Source organism: Cryptotermes secundus, unplaced genomic scaffold (assembly GCF_002891405.2).
Source record: "Cryptotermes secundus unplaced genomic scaffold, Csec_1.0 scaffold693, whole genome shotgun sequence".
Lineage (NCBI taxonomy): Eukaryota > Metazoa > Arthropoda > Insecta > Blattodea > Kalotermitidae > Cryptotermes > Cryptotermes secundus.
The window spans coordinates 1436157-1456059 of NW_019722434.1; the positions used below are offsets into that span (position 1 = coordinate 1436157).

General features: G+C 37.9%; 2 protein-coding genes across 3 annotated transcripts in view; both read left to right on the top strand.

The window, feature by feature from the left end:
- The first annotated feature begins 6109 nt into the window (after positions 1 to 6109).
- On the top strand, positions 6110 to 16854 carry LOC111861444. Its single transcript, XM_023846017.1, has 7 exons — positions 6110 to 6159; positions 6250 to 6298; positions 6683 to 7154; positions 9729 to 9829; positions 11449 to 11514; positions 12846 to 13086; positions 14556 to 16854. Exons 2-7 carry the CDS (start codon positions 6263 to 6265, stop codon positions 15806 to 15808), a joined length of 2169 nt encoding a protein of 722 aa, XP_023701785.1. The 5' UTR covers positions 6110 to 6159; positions 6250 to 6262; the 3' UTR covers positions 15809 to 16854.
- A 1613-nt stretch (positions 16855 to 18467) lies between these two features.
- The window catches only part of LOC111861442 (serine/threonine-protein phosphatase 6 regulatory ankyrin repeat subunit A), a 30470-nt gene continuing 29034 nt past the window's right edge, over positions 18468 to 19903 (top strand). For both annotated transcript variants that reach the window (XM_023846015.2, XM_023846016.2), the window contains exons 1-2: positions 18468 to 18928; positions 19127 to 19360. In XM_023846015.2, the coding sequence (XP_023701783.1) occupies positions 18902 to 18928; positions 19127 to 19360 (261 nt within the window). In that variant the 5' untranslated portion in view covers positions 18468 to 18901. The remainder of the gene's footprint in view (positions 18929 to 19126; positions 19361 to 19903) is intronic.

Consider the following 19903-nt stretch of genomic DNA (forward strand, 5'->3'; position numbering starts at 1 on the left):
CTACCATCTCGGTATAGAGAGGCCTTTTGTGAAGCTGCATAGGATTGTTGCCATTCCAGTATCTTGAATTTGGTTTGTGTATATAGCCTGACTGGTTAAAATAGGCCTTATCTGACATGTGAAACATATCCAAACTCCATCATTATCCAGAAATTCCAAGAACCTGATCTTGTTACCTGAATCATATAAGGATGAAATGTCAAAATTTTCATGGAAATTTCTTTTAAGGGACATGTTTAAGGCTTGTAAGGAGACTGCTCTTTGTCTTTGTAAGCATAACTTGATTCTGCTGTGGTGCATTTCAGATTTCAATAATTTCTGGTGTATGAATTGAATGTCTAGGGCCAACAGATTGTTCACTGCATTACCATGAACATTGGATTCATCATACCGTTTTAAAATGGAATTCTGCCATGTCTTGGAACATGAAACATTCCAAAAATATTGTTATATTTGCGCAGTTGATTTAGTCTTAAAATAATTTCTAACTGCCAACATTAGCCAGTTCTCTATGGCTATTAAACTGCATGCAACAGCCGGTTCCCCCACACCAACAAGTTGCCCATGTCAGTGGTATCCTAGCATCCCGCTCAGTAGTTCAGTAAACTTTTACCGACATTGCAGAGGAACATGGTACCTGCATCTTCAGGGTTGAAGAATTAGCCAGGTAAGTAACCAGCAAGCAGAGCTTCTGTTTCAACTCTGAAGTTTGAGGTGGTGTTTTGATGTGTTAGTGAACTGCTGCAAAGCTACATGGCTTCACAACCTAGAAGATAGAGTTCAGGTACTTTCAGTTCATTCAATAAAGGATACAAGACTTAGGACCCTAAGTTAATCAAATTTTGATAGTTTAATTTCCTTTGCCCTAGTATTTCACCCTGTTTGTTTCGTCTTTTTGATCTTGTTAAACTGTGAAGTAACCAAGAACATTTATTCATAAACACTAAAACTGTAGCAGATAGCATGATGTAAATTATGCCATCATTGCTTGTAAGTGGTGCAGGAACAGTTAATATAGTTACAAATTCAACTGAAAGAATTAATGATTCTGAAGGTCTGTGTAGCAAGTTCATAGAGATGCATGAATAACACGTCAATACAACACTGCTTCAGCTGGTTGCATATGGAGGCCATGAAAATAAATTAGTTGTTTTTATAGATGATTGTGAAATGGTCCATTTGCTCATGCTCTTTTGAGGATTGTCAGAAAAGTTTTGATTTGATGCCTGCAATTGAGAATGTATATATGTGTGTCTGTGAAAGTCTTTCGTTCCGTCCAAATGTTTTGTGGCCGAATTATTTACAGAATAAAATAGTCTATACTAACAGATCCAAAAATAATGTGAATCCTCTCTTGGTCCTGGAGTGCTGGAACCTTCCTGACCATCAAGTTACTTGGAGCATATAGAAAATACTGATGCATGATTTGTCAGTGAAGTTGCTGGCTGCATACTGGATGACCATGGTGTGATTCCTGTTGGAGGCAGGGATTTTTCTTATTGTCATTACATATAGTTAGGCCCACCAGTTCTACTCAGTGCATACTGTGGATCTTCTCATAAGGGTAAAGCAGCTGGAGCATAAACCTGATCACTCATGTCTATGTAATGCCCAAGAATGAGCTGAGCTTCACCTGCACTTTACCATATTATCATGACATGGTGCTTAGACAAGGGGAAAACTTTACCTTTCAGAATAGTATATTGTGGCAGAAGAACAAGATGGCTAATAACTCAGATGATTATACAAAGTCCAAGAAATGGATTAGGAAATTTTGAGAAGTATTGACCAAAAATACTTTTTAATCTGAAATCAGATTGTAGGAGGGATAAACTAACTGCTGAAGTGGTGAAAGCATTATGTCACATTGGACTGAAATAAACTTAATAGTGTGATGGACCAGAATGAAACAAATCAAATTTGTTGGGGGTTACCAGCCTAGCAATAACTTAGTGAAGGATGAGAATGGTGACCTGCTTGCAGATTCCCAAATCTTGAATAAGTGGAAGAACGGCTTCTCTCAGTTGTTGAATGTACACAGGGTCAGTGATGTTAGGCAGATAGAAATGCACACAGCTGAGCCATTAGTACCTGATCCTAGCCCTTTTGAGGTTGAAAGTACTATTACAAAATTGAAAATGTATAAATTGCCAGGTAGTAATCAAATTCCAGCAGAACTTATTCAAGCAGTAGGTGAAATATTATATTCTAAGATCCACAAGCTAATTAATTCTATTTGGAATATGGAAAAATTGCCTGATCAGGGGATGGAGTCTATTATTCTACCAGTTCACAAGAAGGGTGATATAACTGCTATCAACTTCATACAGAATTTTATCCAATATTCTCTCAAGGTTAAGTCCATACATATAATCAGTGGGGGTTTCAACATAACAGATCAGCTACTGATCAGATCTTTTGCATTCATCAGATACAGGAGAAAAAAAGGAGTACAATGAGACAGTACATTGGCTATTCATAGACTTCAAGAAAGCCTATAATTCAGTTGGGAGGTAATAATCTCATAGGGTTTGGGGTACCCATGAAGCTAGTTAGGCTGATTAAAATGTGTTTAAACAAAACATGTAGTAAAGTATATATGGGTGTGAAAATTGGTCTCTGACATTAAGGGAGGAACGCTGAAAGTGTTGAGAATATCTGATTGAAGAGAGATGAAGTGATGGGAGGTTCATAACCTGTGCTCTTTTCCAAGTATAATTAGAATGATCAAGTCAAGGAGGATGAGATGGGCAGGGCATGTAGCATGAATGGAGGAGAAGAGGAATGCATACAGGATATTAGTGGGAAAGCCAGATGGAAAAAGACCATGACGTAGGTGAGTGGACAATATTAAGATGGATCTTAATATTGGACTGGATCCATCTGGCTGAGGATAGGGATCAGTGGAGGCCTCTTGTGAACAGTAATGAACCTTTGGGTTCCATAAAATCCTGGGAAATTCTTGAGTAGCTGCAAAATTGGCAGCTTCTCAAGAAGGGCTCACATCCATTAATGAGTGTATGAGATTATAAGACTCATTGGACCAGTGATCAGCCCACTGCAAAACTGTTAGCTACACAGGACAGCAGAAGCTGATGCCTTGAAAAGGGATTTGAACCCTCAATCCCAATGGCAAAGTAAATGAAGATGTTCCATGCCATAGACTATGTGGCCACTATGATGGCCAACATACAGTTTCTGTTGTTTGATTTCTACCAAAAATGTTTCACACTAGATTGGGAGTAGGATGAGGTTAACACCGTGAGGCTAACAAAATGCATTCATATATTACAGTGGTTTAAGATGTACATTTATTGAAGATTCTGTTTTCCTAAATATTTTTGAGTAATATATGACGTCGTTCAATTGATGTGAAACGTCCTGTTGTTATTCAAGTCTAATCATTGGGTTTTTGATCTAAGTTTGGATCACAAGTATTTACATACATACATACATTTCATTTCACAAGTCCAAACAAATGGACATGAAGGTCGTCATACAAAATTTAAACAAACACACAGATAACAAAATAATTAAAACTAATTGTTTATGTTATGCTCCACATATTCAGAAACTGTATAAAAGGAATTATTCATAAGATATAAAAACAGCCTATTTTTAAAACTAATTCTGTCCTCTTTAAGGCTTTGAATGGTTATGGGCAATCTGTAGAATAGTTTAATAGCATTAAACATGGTACCTTTCTGAAAAGCAGAAAGATTCGAGCTTGGCAAATATAATTGCTTTCGATTTCTTGTATTCAAACCATGAACATCTAAACCTGAACAAAATTTAGTTTGGTTATCAATCACAAACATCATGAACGAGAGAATGTATTCACATGACAATGGCAGTATATTCAATTTCTTAAAAAGATCCCTACAAGAGTCTCTAGGTCCCACTCCAGATATAATCCTTATTACTTTTTTTGTAATTTAAAAACTCTAACATTATTCGTTGAGTTGCCCCAAAAAATTATTCCATACTTAAGAATAGAGTGGAAATAAGAAAAATACACCATTCGTAAATTTTTTTTACTCATAAAATAAGATAAACTCCTAATTACAAAAATAGCTGAACTAAGTTTAGGGAGAATATACTCTACATGACTCTTCCAGTCTAAATTCTTATCAATTTGCAGACCCAAAAATTTTATCACAGAAACTTCATTTATAAACAAATTCCCACTAGCAACTGCCAGAGAGTTATAGGACTGTTTTAGAGCAAACCTAATAATATTAGTTTTAGTGATATTTAAGGCCAACTTATTAGCTGTGAACCAATTTATAATAAGAGACAGTGTACCCCTGACTTTATGCTTAAGCTCATCATGATTATTACCAGTAACCAAAACACTGGTATCATCAGCAAAAAGAAAAACTTTAGCCAATTTATTAATATATGGAGGCAAATCATTAATGTAAATAATAAATAGAAGTGGTCCCAAAACCGACCCCTGCGGAACCCCTTGTTTAACTCTTTCCCAAGATGAAAAATAGTCCTGACCATCATTAGTTTTGATGTACACACACTGTTTTCTATCCCATGGATATGATTTGAACCAGTTTAATATACAACTCCGAACTCCATAATACTCTAGTTTAGATGTCAATATCTCATAATTAACACAGTCAAAAGCCTTAGCAAGGTCACAAAAAATCCCTGCAGTTTGCAGTTTGTCATTCCAGGCCTGAAGCATGCCAGTCGTAAAAGAAAAAGCAGCATGGTCTGTTGAAAAATTTTTCCTAAAGCCAAACTGTTCCTGCACCAGAATATTATTAACTTGTAGATACTGACTCAATCTACAATGCATAACTCTTTCCAAGACTTTACTAAATACAGTCAACATAGAAATAGGTCTATAGTTCATAATATCAACCTTATCTCCTTTCTTATACAGGGGCTTTATAACAGCATACTTCAAGCGTTCAGGAAATACACCATTAATGATACACATATTACAGATATAGGAAAGGGGTGCACTTATAAAGACGCTACAAAGTTTTAATACTTTAGATGAAGTCCCATCATAACCAGAAGACTTCTTTGATTTTAAAGAACAAATTATATTGATAATTTCTCCTTTGGTTACAGGAATTACTTTCATACTCTGAAAAATAGGCTGATAAGCATTCTTTAACAATTTAAGAGGTGAATTAGTTTTATCTGGATGTGTTTGCAGACTATGAGCAATATTAAAAAAATACTCGTTGAAAGCATCAGCTACATCATTAGATTGAATGTTCCTATTATCCATTTCAAACATAACCGGCATATAATTGTCTTTGGTGGATTTATGCAATACATTTCTTATAATATTCCATGCTGTTTTATTTCTATTACTAGAAATTTCAATTAACTGATTATAATATAATTTTTTGCTTCATAAATTACTTTCCTTAAAATAAGACAATACTTTTTATAATAAGTTTTTACTTTTGGATCGTTACTATATTTGATTAACTTATATAAAAAAATTTTACGTTTACAAGATGTCTTTTTATACCCGTAGTAATCCAACTTTTATCATTGTTATTGCTCAAATACACAACAGGGAAGCTTGCTTCATAAATGTTTAAAAATGTAGATAAAAATTTATTAAAAGCACAATTAACATCAGTATTAAGATAAACTACATTCCATTTTTCATAAGATAGCTGTTCAGTGAAATATTTAATAGTATCACTAGTCAGCAATCTAGATTTATAACTAGATCTTGATTTATTGTTAATTTTATTGGTAGTAGCAAAATATTTATCAAGTATAAAACATTGTGCCTCATGATCAGACAGTGCATTACACAGGGGTAATGTTATACAAGAAGATAATCTTGATTTATCTACTAAAATATTGTCAATAGCTGAAGCATGATTATTTTGCAGTCTAGTCGGGATTGTGTTCATTTTCAGACGCTGCTGTTATTCATACCTGCGAGTTCATATTCTGTTTTATCAGTACTTCGTTTGATTATGTTTGAATTTTACATCAAAACACAATTGATTTATATCATTATCTTCCTTAAATTTCGCTTTTGTTACATCCTAATCTGAATCATCTGAATACAACCACATTGAATTATCGTTTCTTTATTCACGTCAATCGTTTTCGATGTGTTGCTTTTCTCGCAATATATCGAAGCGCAAAATGTTTAAAAGAGAGGTGCGTGTCTACATACGTGAAAAATTAAGTTTCATTTGTGTAATATTACGCAGAGAGTAATATATTTATATATGTTATTGTTTTTAATAGCACATATCAAGAAATGTTCGAATTGGACGGAGATTTCGACTTGGACGAGGTATAACGAAAGGTTATTTTATTGGTACAGACTAACCTTTCTTAAGTATTATTACAGTTAAAATTATTTAAGATGTTAATATCATTGAAATATTTTTGTTTTTTAGAATGATACGTCGTGTAGTTTGGTAGATGGGTAGCAAGATTTCGGAAGAACTTGCTTCCTCTACATTCAGCGTATATCTGTACCTATGTACCGAACTACACGACATCAAATCTCAGATGATGGTATCATCATAGTCACCGGCGTGGGAAGTATAAATCTCAAAGCGAATAAAATATTTTCCTTTTCGAAATACAGTTTTCTTATTTGGTAAATATATGCCTGGGCAACGGTTTCCATTATATTCAAAATGCCATTTATCATATATTGCTTCTGTTGTAGGATTTTCTTCAAGAGGTATTTGAAACAGAAAACGAGGCCACAAAGAATACTGCAGGAAGCAAAACGAAAGGAGAAAAGCGTTCTTTTCCAGGAAAGGAACCTCGTATATCCACAAAGAAAAACAAATTATCAAGCAATGACTATACCAGTTCACAGTTTGAAAATAGGGTTCCATTTGAGAGCAGAAGTAAAGACAGTATAAATGATATTGATAATAACGATGCTGAAACTTATGCAGAACTGAACAATGTGCACAAAGTGAGTAACATTAGTCTGAGTGCATCTGAGACAAGAGTTCATTCCATAAGAAATGATAGATGTAAACAGTCAGGTTTGAGAATGCAGCTGGACAACACACGCTCTACTTTGTCAGACAACTGTCCTGGTAGAAGCACTGCAGCCATGTTTGAGCCAAGAGTACAGATGCTTTTAGATAGAAGGTACAGAAGCTGTGGGGGCAGTACATTAGAAGGTAAGACAACATTCATGAAAGTTTGCTTGAAAAGTATGGAAATTAAAGGGACCCTGGGAGTGATGTATGCAGGGTTGCAGTAACCTGAATGCTTCCACAGGTGATGACAGGTTCCCAACTCTTCCATTAAAAAGAGATAAAATTTGTTAAAACTTTTTCATATTTAATGACACAAAATTTTCAAACATTTTGATGAAAACAGTACATAATCATATAATTCCTAGAAAACAGTTTTAGTTTAAAGAAAGCAGTCTTCTGGGATGTGGCACCATGTAGATATTGTGTTAACCGACGTTTCAGAGGAACGTATCGCCTCCATCTTCAGGGTAGAAGAAAAAGGAAGAAAAGGAACCAGCGTAAGCAGGTGCTAACAGACTAATGTTGAGTTGAGTCAGCCCAGCTATATAAGAGCAGGAAGAGAAGGGAGAGTGGGGGTTACATGGGAAATTAGTAGAGAGGAGAGGGGAAGGGTCTGGGGAGGTGGGCCAGCAGACAGGAGGCGATACATTTCTCCAAAATGTCGGTTATCACAATATCTACACAGCGCCACATTCCAGAAGATGGCATTCTTCATAGTCACCACCATGAAAACCTCAGATCTTACATAGTTTTATTTTAATCATTTTGTAGCATGTGTAGCTAGCTGGTAATTGATGGTTACAGTATGGAAAAAGATCATCAGAAATTCATTTTTATTTAACTAAAGGCAAAAAAGAGAAGGTAGAGGAAAGCCCCTAAAATCGTGTCACCTGATGTGGCCCCACAGTTCCCTGTGCTGGCACTCTGACACTGTTCCTCTTAAACACTGGGCTTTGTAGTGTCACATCCCTGAAGTCAGTGATCTTCATACTTACTGCTGTGTGAACCTCAAACTGCACACCAAATGAAGGATTTGGAAAAGAAGGCTTTTTATCTTCTTTTATGACTGCACCTGGACAAGACTTAATACAGTAAAGTACCCATTAGCAGGCACATGTTGGGTGTAGGGTGTGCTGGTTCCTTGAGAAAAACTATTACAGGAAACCAATACATCAGCATGTTTCTGCTTTAGCTTTTACATGGGAGTCTTCATACATGATATAGCAAATAGTTGGGTGAATGATTTTGGAACCAATGGGCACCAGAGCTGCTGTGGTCCACGCTGATTGGCTAGCGCTTGATTCAATGTGGGTGATGCCCACATCTGTAATGCATTCATAGATTCAACTGGCCTCTGCTGTAACGGTATCTGTGCAAAGGAGGGAAGTGGGTAGTGCTACTAGTGACAGTTGGGAGAAATACTGTGTGGTGGGTGAACATATGCACATAAAAATTTGTTTTAGAAAATCTTTACTGAAATGGTAAATTTTCTTCGAAATTTTTGCTGAGTGGGGGAGAATCTCAGATGTTTGGACACTGGAAGACTTGGAGTTTACTATATAATGAAGACCAAAATTCATCTGAATATTGTGATGAATATGACCATTGCTAGACAACGGTTCAGTAAACACATTCCAGAGGTTACACAGTCAATAGTGGAAGGCCCTCCAATTTTGGGTAGTAAGTCGCTGGGTACATTTCATAGCAATGGATAAGCACAGAATAACAGATTAATACACAAACTGTTTGAGGTGGTGGTGTCTCTTTGGTTTGCTCCAAGTTATAAAAGAGAGTTCATTCATGATTCAGTTATAAGAGAATTTAGAAGCTGAGTGTTCAGCTGGGGAGTGCTAACCAGCGGACACCAGAAGCTGAAGAAGTGACTGATTCATAGATCAAGCCAGGTCAGTCACAGTGGAAGAGAAGCCACTGGTAGTCTAGTAAGGAATGGAGTGAGTCTTAGAGAGTCATCAGTTATGAGCTGTTATAATTGGTTGTAATTGTAATTGAAGTGGCAATAAATCCCATCATCCAATCCGGAACCCGTTATTATTTACTGTGCACACCCCCTACACATGACGATATTATTAATAATGGGGAAGGGGTGTGGTAGGGAAGAAGTATGAGGGGAGATGAGGCAGAGAAGAAAAAGACAACAAGGAAGTTCAGTGCTTCTAATATACAAGGTGTATTATAAGGAACCTGCAAAGTATACAGACACAGCCTCTCAGGAGTTTATGAAACTGTAATGCAGTTGTACTATGCACCAGGAAATGGAATTAATAAACAACTTAATCTTCATGCTCCAAAGATGTTGTCTTAATGTTGTTTCACTGTGTGAAGAACACAAGAATCTGACCACTCTAAATGTTGTCGTTGCCATGCGCACAGAGTAATGCGAGATGAAGACTATTGGCTTCTGGGGTGTCAAGCTCTATGGTGTGGCAAGTATTTGCCAGCCTTTCACAGTACCCTGCTGCCTCCATCTTCATGATAGAATACCATAAAGATACAGGCAACAGGTTCTTTCAAAGTGTTAGTACCTCTCTAGCAGACTACATGGTGTTACATCCAGGGAGACAATAATGTTCATAGTCATTGGCATGAGAATGATAATTTTCAAATGGAAAATGGTGTAAGAAAGTCAGTCTTGACTTCTCTCTGAGTGTCGTGAAGCACACTATGCCATAGTTTGTGTTACTTCTATGCTTGTAGAGTCAGTGAGGTGTGACCCAGCCCCACAGTGCTGCATCAGGACTGGTCAGACTGTTCGTCAGCGAAAGTTTCCAGGGCCAGCAGGCTTGCTTCCAGACAAGGTTGGTGATGCTCTTGTTTCAGTTATCAAGTAGTTCAGATCACTGTTTCCTGTGATGTGACACCCTGTAGTTTGGTACATAGATAGATACCAATGTTAGGGAGGAACCAGCTGCATCCAGCTGCGAGGTAGAGAAGTGAGAAAATGGAGGCAGTAGTATCCTCTGAAATGGTACCCATCTACCAAACTACATCGTGTCATGTCCCAGAAGACAGGAATCCTAGTACTCACTAATGTGAGGGCCACAGGTCGGAAGTAAGCAATTACATTTTTTTTTTCCTGGAACCAAAAGTTGTTTGCACCCAGCAGTTTGTTACTTTGTTAATGCAAGTGGGCAGTTGGCCCCTCATGAGCACTGTGCCAAATTTACTCCTGTGATTTCCCTTTTTCCTCCAGTTTTTTAATTGTAAAATGGAGAGAAAAAGCATAATCTCATATTTGATATTGTGACATGGTGCCTGAAAGCTGGAATGGTGGAGTCAGGAAAGACGGCCATTGCTAGGCAACGGCTTGTTGAAGCACATTCCAGCAGCAACGAATACGCTGGAATAAATCAACATGTTACCCAGAGATTGACACCGTTTGCTAGGCAGTGAGTCCCTAAAACACATTCTCATGTCAACAGAGATTCACCAGAGGTTTCCGTGGATATAGGGAATCTTTCAATCACCAGACGTTTCCACTAAAACAGGTATGCAGAATAACGGGTAATATAAGACCCGGTGTTCTATTCCTGATTTGTGTGAAGCAAGCTTAGGTTTACCAAGTGGAGCAGTCAGAGCTGAGAAGCCATCAGTCGAAGAGAATTCAGAAGATAGCTGAGTAGTTGAAGCCTTGACAACATTATTTCATGCGTGTAATTGTAAAAGAACACCAATAAATCTATTCATCCAATGTAGAACCCATTATTTTTATCACGTGTACCCCCCTAACCCATGACAATATAAAAAATGTATAGATTTTAGGCATTTATAGTAATTCTTTGTTGATACTGATTATTTTCTAGGCTATTTGAACCATGTGGACAGTATTGCTGACATTTCAGAGGCATATGCTGCCTCTATCTTTCTGCTCATTTCAGCCCTGTGGATGGAGGCAACATGTACCTTTGAAATATTGGCAGTATTGCCCGCATCCACACAGTGTCGATCAAGATCAGCTGTAACTGTACTGAGATGATGCTGAGGCAGTGGGAAAAGTCCCATTGGTGGTGGGGATGACAGTACTTGGGGCTTCCCCCTCTCTAGCTACTGTTCTACTCCCCTTCAGCCCTGCCCAGTGTATATCAACAAGCATAAAGTGTTTTTCTCCTATGAAGGTTATCACACGACTGTTGCTACAGATATTCATGTTGACAGAATGGCTACAGAGCTGTAGGGGAGTATACAGACATATGTTGAAGGGGAAGCATGACAGCTTGAGAGGGATGTGAAGAGATTGATCCTTCAGTCTTCTTGCTTTTCCTACAGCATAATATATACATATATGTCTTGACATCGCATGAGATAGCTGAATGTTGAACTATGGGATGGGATGTCAAGTTCCCACCCTGTGGCAAAAGAGAAAGATTATCAGGTGATACACTTCAGACAATTTGAAACATGTTTTCTGCTTTGCCAGGACCAGGTGATGAATCAGCCCACTGCTTCAATGCCTATACCAGACTCAGAGATACTGCATAATGAGGTGAGACCCATAGCAATATAGTATTACCAGCAAATATGGTCCGTTCCTAAAATACATAATGCCTGAAATGACATTAGTGTTTATGAAATTCTCTTAAAAGCCTGCTATGTTGGGTTCATGGTTTGTATGTAACTCTATCCAGGGACCAGCACAGGCAGTTTTATTTGCCTGATGATGAAAATAGAGACATTTTTGAAATGTGGTGGTTTTTAAAAAACTGAAATGATGGACAGAGTGCAAAAGGATACATATCACATATCAACATATCACATTGTTGTCTAAGATCTTAAACTTCATTCCGCTTGCTTTTTTTTACTGGTTCTTGCTTGCCTTACTCTTCAACCCTGAAGGTGGAGTTATTATGGACGTTGAATATGAGTAAATTTCTGCCAGATTGCACAGTGTCCCATTCCGGTACACGGTGCTCTTAACTATAAACTTAGATTATAAATTGAGATTCTCAAAATTAGAATTTACTTTATTTCATATATAATGTATAATTTTGGATTTTAGAATTTGTCACATTGTGTGTTGAAGATGTTCTTTTCTTGCGGTCATTGTAGTCTGTGTCTTCAGGGTGAATGAGACAAAAGGATGTGGCATGATATATAGCTCTTGCAGTGGAAGTAAAGGTCAGAGTATGGAGCGTGCATGATTTTTACAAGCCGCAAGGTCATGGGTTTGATTCCTGATGAGGTCATTCCATTTTTCAGTTGACCTAATCCTTCCAGCTACATTATGACCCTGGAGAAATGAGTACCAGGAATCTTCATGGGGGTAAAGGGCAGTTGGTGCGTAAGGCTGAAAACTTCACTGCCATCTGTGATCCAGTTTTTAGAAAGTGTGGGAACCTCAACATCTTGCAACCCTGTGGGCCTCCATGGCCTGTTACAGGGACAGCTTTGCTTTTCTTTTTACTTTATGTCAGTATTGAGACTATTTTGTTTCAATGAAAGGATCATTACTTAATATGGAGCAGTTTGTTGAATGAGAATTTGCAACAGAGTACTTGTAGAGAACCTCCCTCAGTGTCTCTTTGTTCACCACAAATGCCACATCACCTGATCTGGGATTGAACCCAGACTGCTGCAATGAGAAGCTGGTGATTAACTGCCTGAGCTATGGTATGGCTGGGAGGAACACATGATATATTATGAACCATACAAGTGGCAGTCATTTACAAACTGTGATCTTGAACACACTGCAGATGGCTGACAGGCTGAAATACATTTACTAATGAATTTGTAAATAAATGGTTGTGACAAGTGCAGATGGACAATTGCAAATTGTGCCAGTACGTGTGTCAGTCACAACTTGTTACTATGTTGCAGAATCCTCTGTGCTTCCAGTCATCAAGCTCAATGTTTGAGGGTGTAGCCTGGCAACAGATGTTAAGAGATTTTGAGTTGAGTGATAACAGTGGGCCCCTCAGTCAGTTTACAGTGGCATGGGTTAAGAGACGTGCTGCCGCACGTCAATTACTGCATCAGAAAGTTCCATTCCTTGTGACAGTGCTGCGTGATCTGGATTGTAGCTCACCCGATCCATGCGTTGTTTTACAAGACAGAACAGGTACAGTATTACAACTGTGTGTACTCTAGTTAACCCTTCAGTTGCCAAGCCTCACCACAGAAGTGCCTGCTAACATGACAGGGTTGGAGGTTCTAATCGCAGTTACACAAAGAAACCCATTACCGTCAACTTGCAAATGGAATATATCATGTGGAAGGCTGTTCTTTCTTTTGAACTTCCATATGTGTCTCACTTGATCCCCTGTATTGACAGACAGTCTGTACCAATTGGTAACAGTGAACTTATGTCTTTGGCTGTGGTGGTTTTATCACAACACCTCAAGCCAGTCTAATTAGTTCGTGGCTTGCAAAGGGTTGAGAATGGGAATTCTTCTTGGTTATCAGGATGTAGTGACAGTTCCTGAAAAAAATTTAAATCCAGGTCATTTCACAGAGTTGACTGCTCAGGAAGACTTTTTTGCATTTGCTTTTCTTGGAAGCTTGAAATCTTAGAATTGATTCTTATAAACAGTTCTGTCTTCAGGGATATAATGCTGCGTAAAGTAGTGCACATCAGGCAGCGTTTCATGAGAACCTATCCCCTCCATCCTGAGGATCTAAAGGGTAAGCGAGCCATAAAACCAGCATGAAGCTCACAACAAACTTGCTGCAGTCATGATCTACCTCTTCCTCCAAAATGTTTGTCCCTATCTTGTATGCTGCCCAGTGTCACATCCCAGAAGTTCGCCATCGTCATATTGAAAATGACTTTCTATGCATATAGGATGTATACCATTTTTGTAATAGATTTAGATAATGTCTGTTGGTTAAATGGCAAACATTTTATGCATCGCCCTTTAAAATACAAGACTAAAAATCAATACAGAGTCCTGTTACCTTTATTGCTTGCTACGCATGTAGAACAACTGATTATTAATAACAAGACTGGAAAGTGTGTACTCTATACAGTGGTATACAAAATTCTGAACCTTTTTTTTTTTTTTTTTTTTTTTTTTTTTCCATTAAGCTCACTTGTGGTCTCTATAGAAGTTGATTAATTGTGCGTGATATATGTGAAAAATCAGTTTGTGGTCGTTAGTAAAATACATTTTATTATGTTTGAATATGGCTGAAAGTCAGAGTTGCCTGGCAACTTTTAGTGAAGGTCACACATATCAAATAAAAAAAATCTGTCCAAGTTTAGGCACTGATGCAAGGTCACAGACAGACAGGCAGTCATGACCCTGACATAAGGCATTCTTTTTTACTTGGTAAAGAATGCTTAAAAGCCATCAGCACTTCCATTTTGTGATTTTACAATAAAATGACTTCTACATGTTTTAACCAAATTTAGCCATAATCAGGTGGGAATACTAACATACAGCACTCGATGCATGGCACATCATGCAAATGGATCAGTTGTAATGAAGTTCTATATTATGAATGTGGTCATAGTTGTTCTTAGTAATCAGCACACATGAAGATGATTGCTGTAAGATGTGGCTGAATGTTAGGTGCCGTATGTTAAAGGTGAGGTCCATGGAACATTGCATCGTGAAGTATGGGAACAGTATGGAGGACAGCTGCTGCCTGGGTCTGTCCTAGTGCTTCGTCAGGTTGGCGTGCTGAGCACTGGCATCACTGCAAGACGACACTATCTCAATATCACCTGCAATAACATCATCAATATATACAGTAATATTGTACAAGAAGAGAATGATGGACAGCATAGCTGTGAGGTCAGAACTACAAGAGTGCATCAGGTTACTCGTGCTGAACTCCTGAAGAGTACAAGTGACTGGCAGGCACTCCACTCTGCTCCTGAAACTTCCCCAGATTGTCAGCCTGTGAACTCCATGTTCAGTACTGTTGGTAGTCCTGCAAGTCTCTCAGTAACCTGCTATGCTTTAAATCAAAGTGGAAATGTTACAGGTAATGCTTCTCCTCTGTCATCCCGTCCAAATGGTTGGCAGCAGTCAGCTTTTAGTGTTCCTAAATTGTTGTGTGGTACAAGAGTACCACAAACTTCTGAGAGAATGTTGTGGAACTCAGTTAATAACAGAGGCAATACTAAGTCTGGCAGTTCTTTAAATGACAGTGTTGAGATCAGGAAAACAAATCTGCAGAATATGACAGACATGGAAAAATCTTCTCATGGCAGGATGTATACATCCTCAACTGAAAATATCAGTAGCCCATTTAACAGGAGAGTCATGGAAGCTACAGCACAGTCAGTATATGGCAGATGTGCTTCATCAGAACATAATTTGTCAGGTTTGCCACAACAGATTAAAATAGATGAAGTTTCTAATAATGAAAGTTTCAAGTTTCACCCACAGATCGCTCATGCTTCAGGTAGAAGGAATGTATTGAATCCTCTGCATCAGAATGACGAAGGAAAGACTTCTGGGACTAAAGGCTTCAAGTTTCTACCACAACCATCTCTTCCTTTCATTTCTGATAAGACTGATATGTTAGCTCAAAAATTTAAAGGTGGTTTCATACCCAAAGTGTCACATTTTGGAAGTTCATCAGCTTCTGCTTCCAAGGCCTCAAACCCCTCTCAAGTTCCTGCCATTCCTAGTGCATCATCTGATGTCTCAGACTTCAATAGAACTTCAAAACTTACAGAAAATGTAGCAAAACCTTTGCAACAAACTCCCACTCCTTCTGCATCTTTGACGTTTGGTAGTGCAAGTGCTGTAATCAATGCAGAGGTTGAAAGTTCAGTGTTGGAGGTTTTGGAAGGACTTGACACTAGCTCATTGTTTGATGATTTCTAAATGCCTGTCATTCCACACAGTATTGTGTTAATTATAGCAGTGGTGCCAACTATGACTCAAGAAATTCAGTCCTTAGTTTAAGTTACCTCTGCATGTTGCTTGTAGACCCTTTGTGTCCTACTTAAACTCCTTCCTGTCTCCATCCTGAATGCTTAGGTCCTCAGTGTTTACCCTGTTACTTTACAATATGGAGAATATTTTATATTGTTTCACAAAAGAACCAATGGCATCATTCACCGCCTCCTTTGTGATGGATGAAAGATGTTATCGACATCACAGATCACTAAGATATAAATGTTCAGCTGTATTAGCTCAAAAAAGTTAGTCATTCATCCAAGAGATGGCAGGAGAAGATTGAAAACTGTGGTGGCACTTACAGGCACTTTGAGTGGTAGCTGAAATCCTAGCATAAGGCACTTTTGGGCCTTTAAACCTGGAAGGGGTTGAAAGGAATATTGCGTGGACTTAGAACTATATTTAAATGGCACAATGGGTCGCTTCTGGTCTCATGCGTCAGGCTTATCATCATCATATAATTGGCTAACATGGACTCTAGAAAGACTGACTTTCACCTGATGCCATTTAGTTTAATGAAAACTCAATTTAAAATACCATAATTTAGTGATTTAAGGTGTACTGTATTCAGGAAGGACCCAAATGTTTGTCACTATTTTTATTTTGTGTGCTGAACCTCAGATTTTGTTAATGGGAGAGGAACATTTAACATAATGGTTCCAAGTGTTTTGACTTAGTGAGATATTTCTGGCAGCAAAACAGTTCACTGCCTGTCATTGGAAAATGTGAAATCAACAGAGATGGCATGCTGACTGAGATCATTTCAATTTTGGGCTCTGTATAAATGTTTATACTCAGAAAATGTTATTTTTCTAAGCATTTTGCTGTAGTGGTGCTGCTTTTCTCAGATGTAATAAGAATATACTTGTAAAAATGTATATATTTTTTGTAAGTTATTTTATGATTATCTGTGATTGTTTCTCTTAAATAGTTGAGTTATAAGGAGAGACAAAATAAAAAATAGGCACGAGGATGGTTTGTTTCATCTGACCCTCCTATCACACATATTTTATGAAATCTGAATTAACAGCTAGGATTTGCCTTGGTTAGAAGACCAATTTTTCCTCAGTTCCCTCATATGGAGAAAATAAAAGGTAAGTTTAATTTCAAATTTTTAATAGTTTGTTAACTGTCAGCACATTGACAAATGGCTATCAGGTTAGTTTCATTCTTACTCAAGTCTCGTGGAATGCAGATGGCATCAAGAGTTAGATATAGTGGTGCAACTGAAAATTAGTTTCCAGATCGTGCCTTTCTTTCTTAACTTCCAGGTAGTGATTTTATGTTGCAAATGGTAAGTAAAACAGTAACATTAGCTCTGATTTTAATTGTTGGATTTAAAGTAATAATATTGAAATGTGCAATTACAAATTAAAAATGTATTGCTGACAATAGGAAAGTGCGGTATATGGTCTGTGAATTCCTTTTTAATTACATTCTAGAAAACTTCCCAATTTTACCGCAAATAACCTTTGCAGTGTGTATGACATTGTTAAATAACTTGTAAATCTATGAAACTTGAGGCTTTCATGGCAGTCACGATGATTGTTACTGTCCTCTACCTTGAAGTTGAGGCAGCAAGTTCCTTTGGTCTACTGGACTGCATTGTGTTACAGCCTACTGTAATCTTCAGTGTAAAGAGGGTGCTTTTTCTGCCCTTGGAAAATAACCCCTGTAAGAGCCAAATATTCTTTACACTGATCCTGCCCCTATTGGCTTTATCATGGTCCTGTCTGTGGTTCCTCTTTTTATACTTTTATCTGCACAAGTTCTTCAACCATGGAGATGGAGGCACTACATTCCTGAAATATTATCTACATATAGCATCACATCTGAGTAGATAGTAATCTTCAGCCTACAAATCAATTGGACATGGTCTGTTACCATGGGCACCATCATACTTATCAAGGAAAGGTACTGAGTTTTCTAAGCAAGGGCAACAAGGAAACATGATGGATCTGGGGTCATCTGATATATCACACTTTCTCCAAACTATATGGCAATACAACCCAGAAGACTGTACTGCAGCAAGAAAACTTGGTTAAGTCAATTAAAAGTACTTTTACTGATTGCCATACAGTATTCAGGATAGAATTAAAAACAAAAATTAATTTTTGCTGTTTAGCTATTCTTTTTTTCAAGCATCTGAGGGGGCATCCCTGTTTCTCCCTCCACTAGCACCCATGTCTATTACTAACAGTGGTCAGTAACTGACATGTGAAAAAAACATGCACTTTTAAGTGCAGACCCACTGGAGACTTATGATTTAAGTTTCTGATACATCAACACAGACAATGAATGTGATGTTTAATCCATGAGTAAACTCAGGTCTTATTTTGTATAACATAAATATTGACATGTTGAGCCTTGTGCTCAAGACTACGCTTTTTTTTTTGTGACGATATACAAAATATGTGCAGTTCAACAAAGGTAAACAGATCTCACGGGTTTTCAACTAGGTAAAATGTTGCCTAATTTTGTAGTTCCAAAGGCTTAAGGCCAAAGCTGCAATGAAGCTGGCTGTATTGTCTGTGCCAAAGGCTTGTACCTGGTTGCATTGTCCGTTCCGAAGGCTTGCCTAGAAGGAGTAAGCGGTCGTGTGAGAAGTGGTTCAAAGCGTTCTGAAGTTAGTGGCAGTGGCTTCGATACTTTTCGATACGTGTTCTTAACACTGCTTAAACAAGAGCGTCTGCTGCAATTTTAATTTCGTAGGGACGAAGGAAAAATCTAGGCATAATAATGGGAAAATGTACATAATATTTAGTGCTCTGACAATAATTTTGTGCCAAATTATTCTGATGGCACCATTAAAAGTTTTTAATTTAAAAGAAACTACAGTTTTACAATCAGATGTCTTTCTGATGGCCTAACCACATGCAAACGAAGATAAAATGGTATAGTTTATCCGAATTTCGTGCTACGAAAATTATTTAGTCATTTGTTATGCTGCTTAGCGAGAAATTTAGTGCCTGTAATAAGGAAAGCGTTCAGTGAGACATCGAAGAAAGGTTCTGAAGCATGGTGATCCAGCAATTGTCGGAAGAGGTAATTTTATCTGTTATTTTAAATAGTTGTAAAAACGCTTGTATTGAACAATAAAGATATTCAGTAAATGTACAGACTACAGTTTGGGTTCACCAAATTACTTCATACTTAACTTGTACAACGTATATAGTCGTTAAAGTCTGTTGCTCGTGGTTTAACCAGTCTGTTGGCAGCCTCCATGTAATGTGTCTGTTCCAGCCGCCTCTTATTAAAGCAATTTTCACGGGAGATGTCGAGGAAGTTCAACTATTGCTTGGACAGAAGGAGGATGTGAATTTTCAGGATAGTGAGAAGCGCAGTCCATTGCATGCAGCTGCCTTCAGGGGAGATGCATATATTGTGGAGGCACTGATACTGAGTGGTGCAAGGGTGAACACCAAAGATTCAAAATGGCTCACCCCACTTCATCGGGCATGCTGCAGTGGGAGTGAGGTATGTTGTATAATGTCTCTGCCCATCCCCTAGTTTCTTTAACAAATGTGTTACACTGTTTATCGAGGGTCTACATTGGAAAGCGTTGATTCAGATTTAAGTTCGGTATTTTATTATCTCTACTTTGCTTTGAGGTGCAGTGAACCTTATCGCAAATAGAAGATCAGGTAAAGTTTATCTACTTTATGAACTGGGGTACATCACACCTTGTGTGAGGACCCCTGAAAAAGGAAACACTTGTGTAACCATGTTTGAATTCCCAACTAATGTATGAGCAGCAGAAGTGTGTTAAAAATAGGATCTAGTAACTTTATAATGAAGGCCTAATGATCTATATCACTTACTGGCAGGGTGCCTTTCTTCTTAGAGTAGATGGATTAGAAATGCAGCCGTTGAGTGGTGTTAGAAATGTGTAATATTTGTACAAGATCACTGTGGTATCTGATGCACGTGTGGTAATCACCATAGATCATGTATAAAAATTTGTCAAAGGACTTGTAAATGCCCATAAGTAAAATGGGCCTTAAAATCGTTTATAGCGAA

Coding starts and splice junctions, on each gene's coding strand:
- LOC111861444 (XM_023846017.1), top strand. CDS start 6,263: ATGTTCGAATTGGACGGAGATTTCGACTTGGACGAG. Junction 6,299..6,682: donor GAGATTTCGACTTGGACGAG/GTATAACGAAAG, acceptor CTTCTGTTGTAG/GATTTTCTTCAAGAGGTATT. Junction 7,155..9,728: donor TGGGGGCAGTACATTAGAAG/GTAAGACAACAT, acceptor CTATGCTTGTAG/AGTCAGTGAGGTGTGACCCA.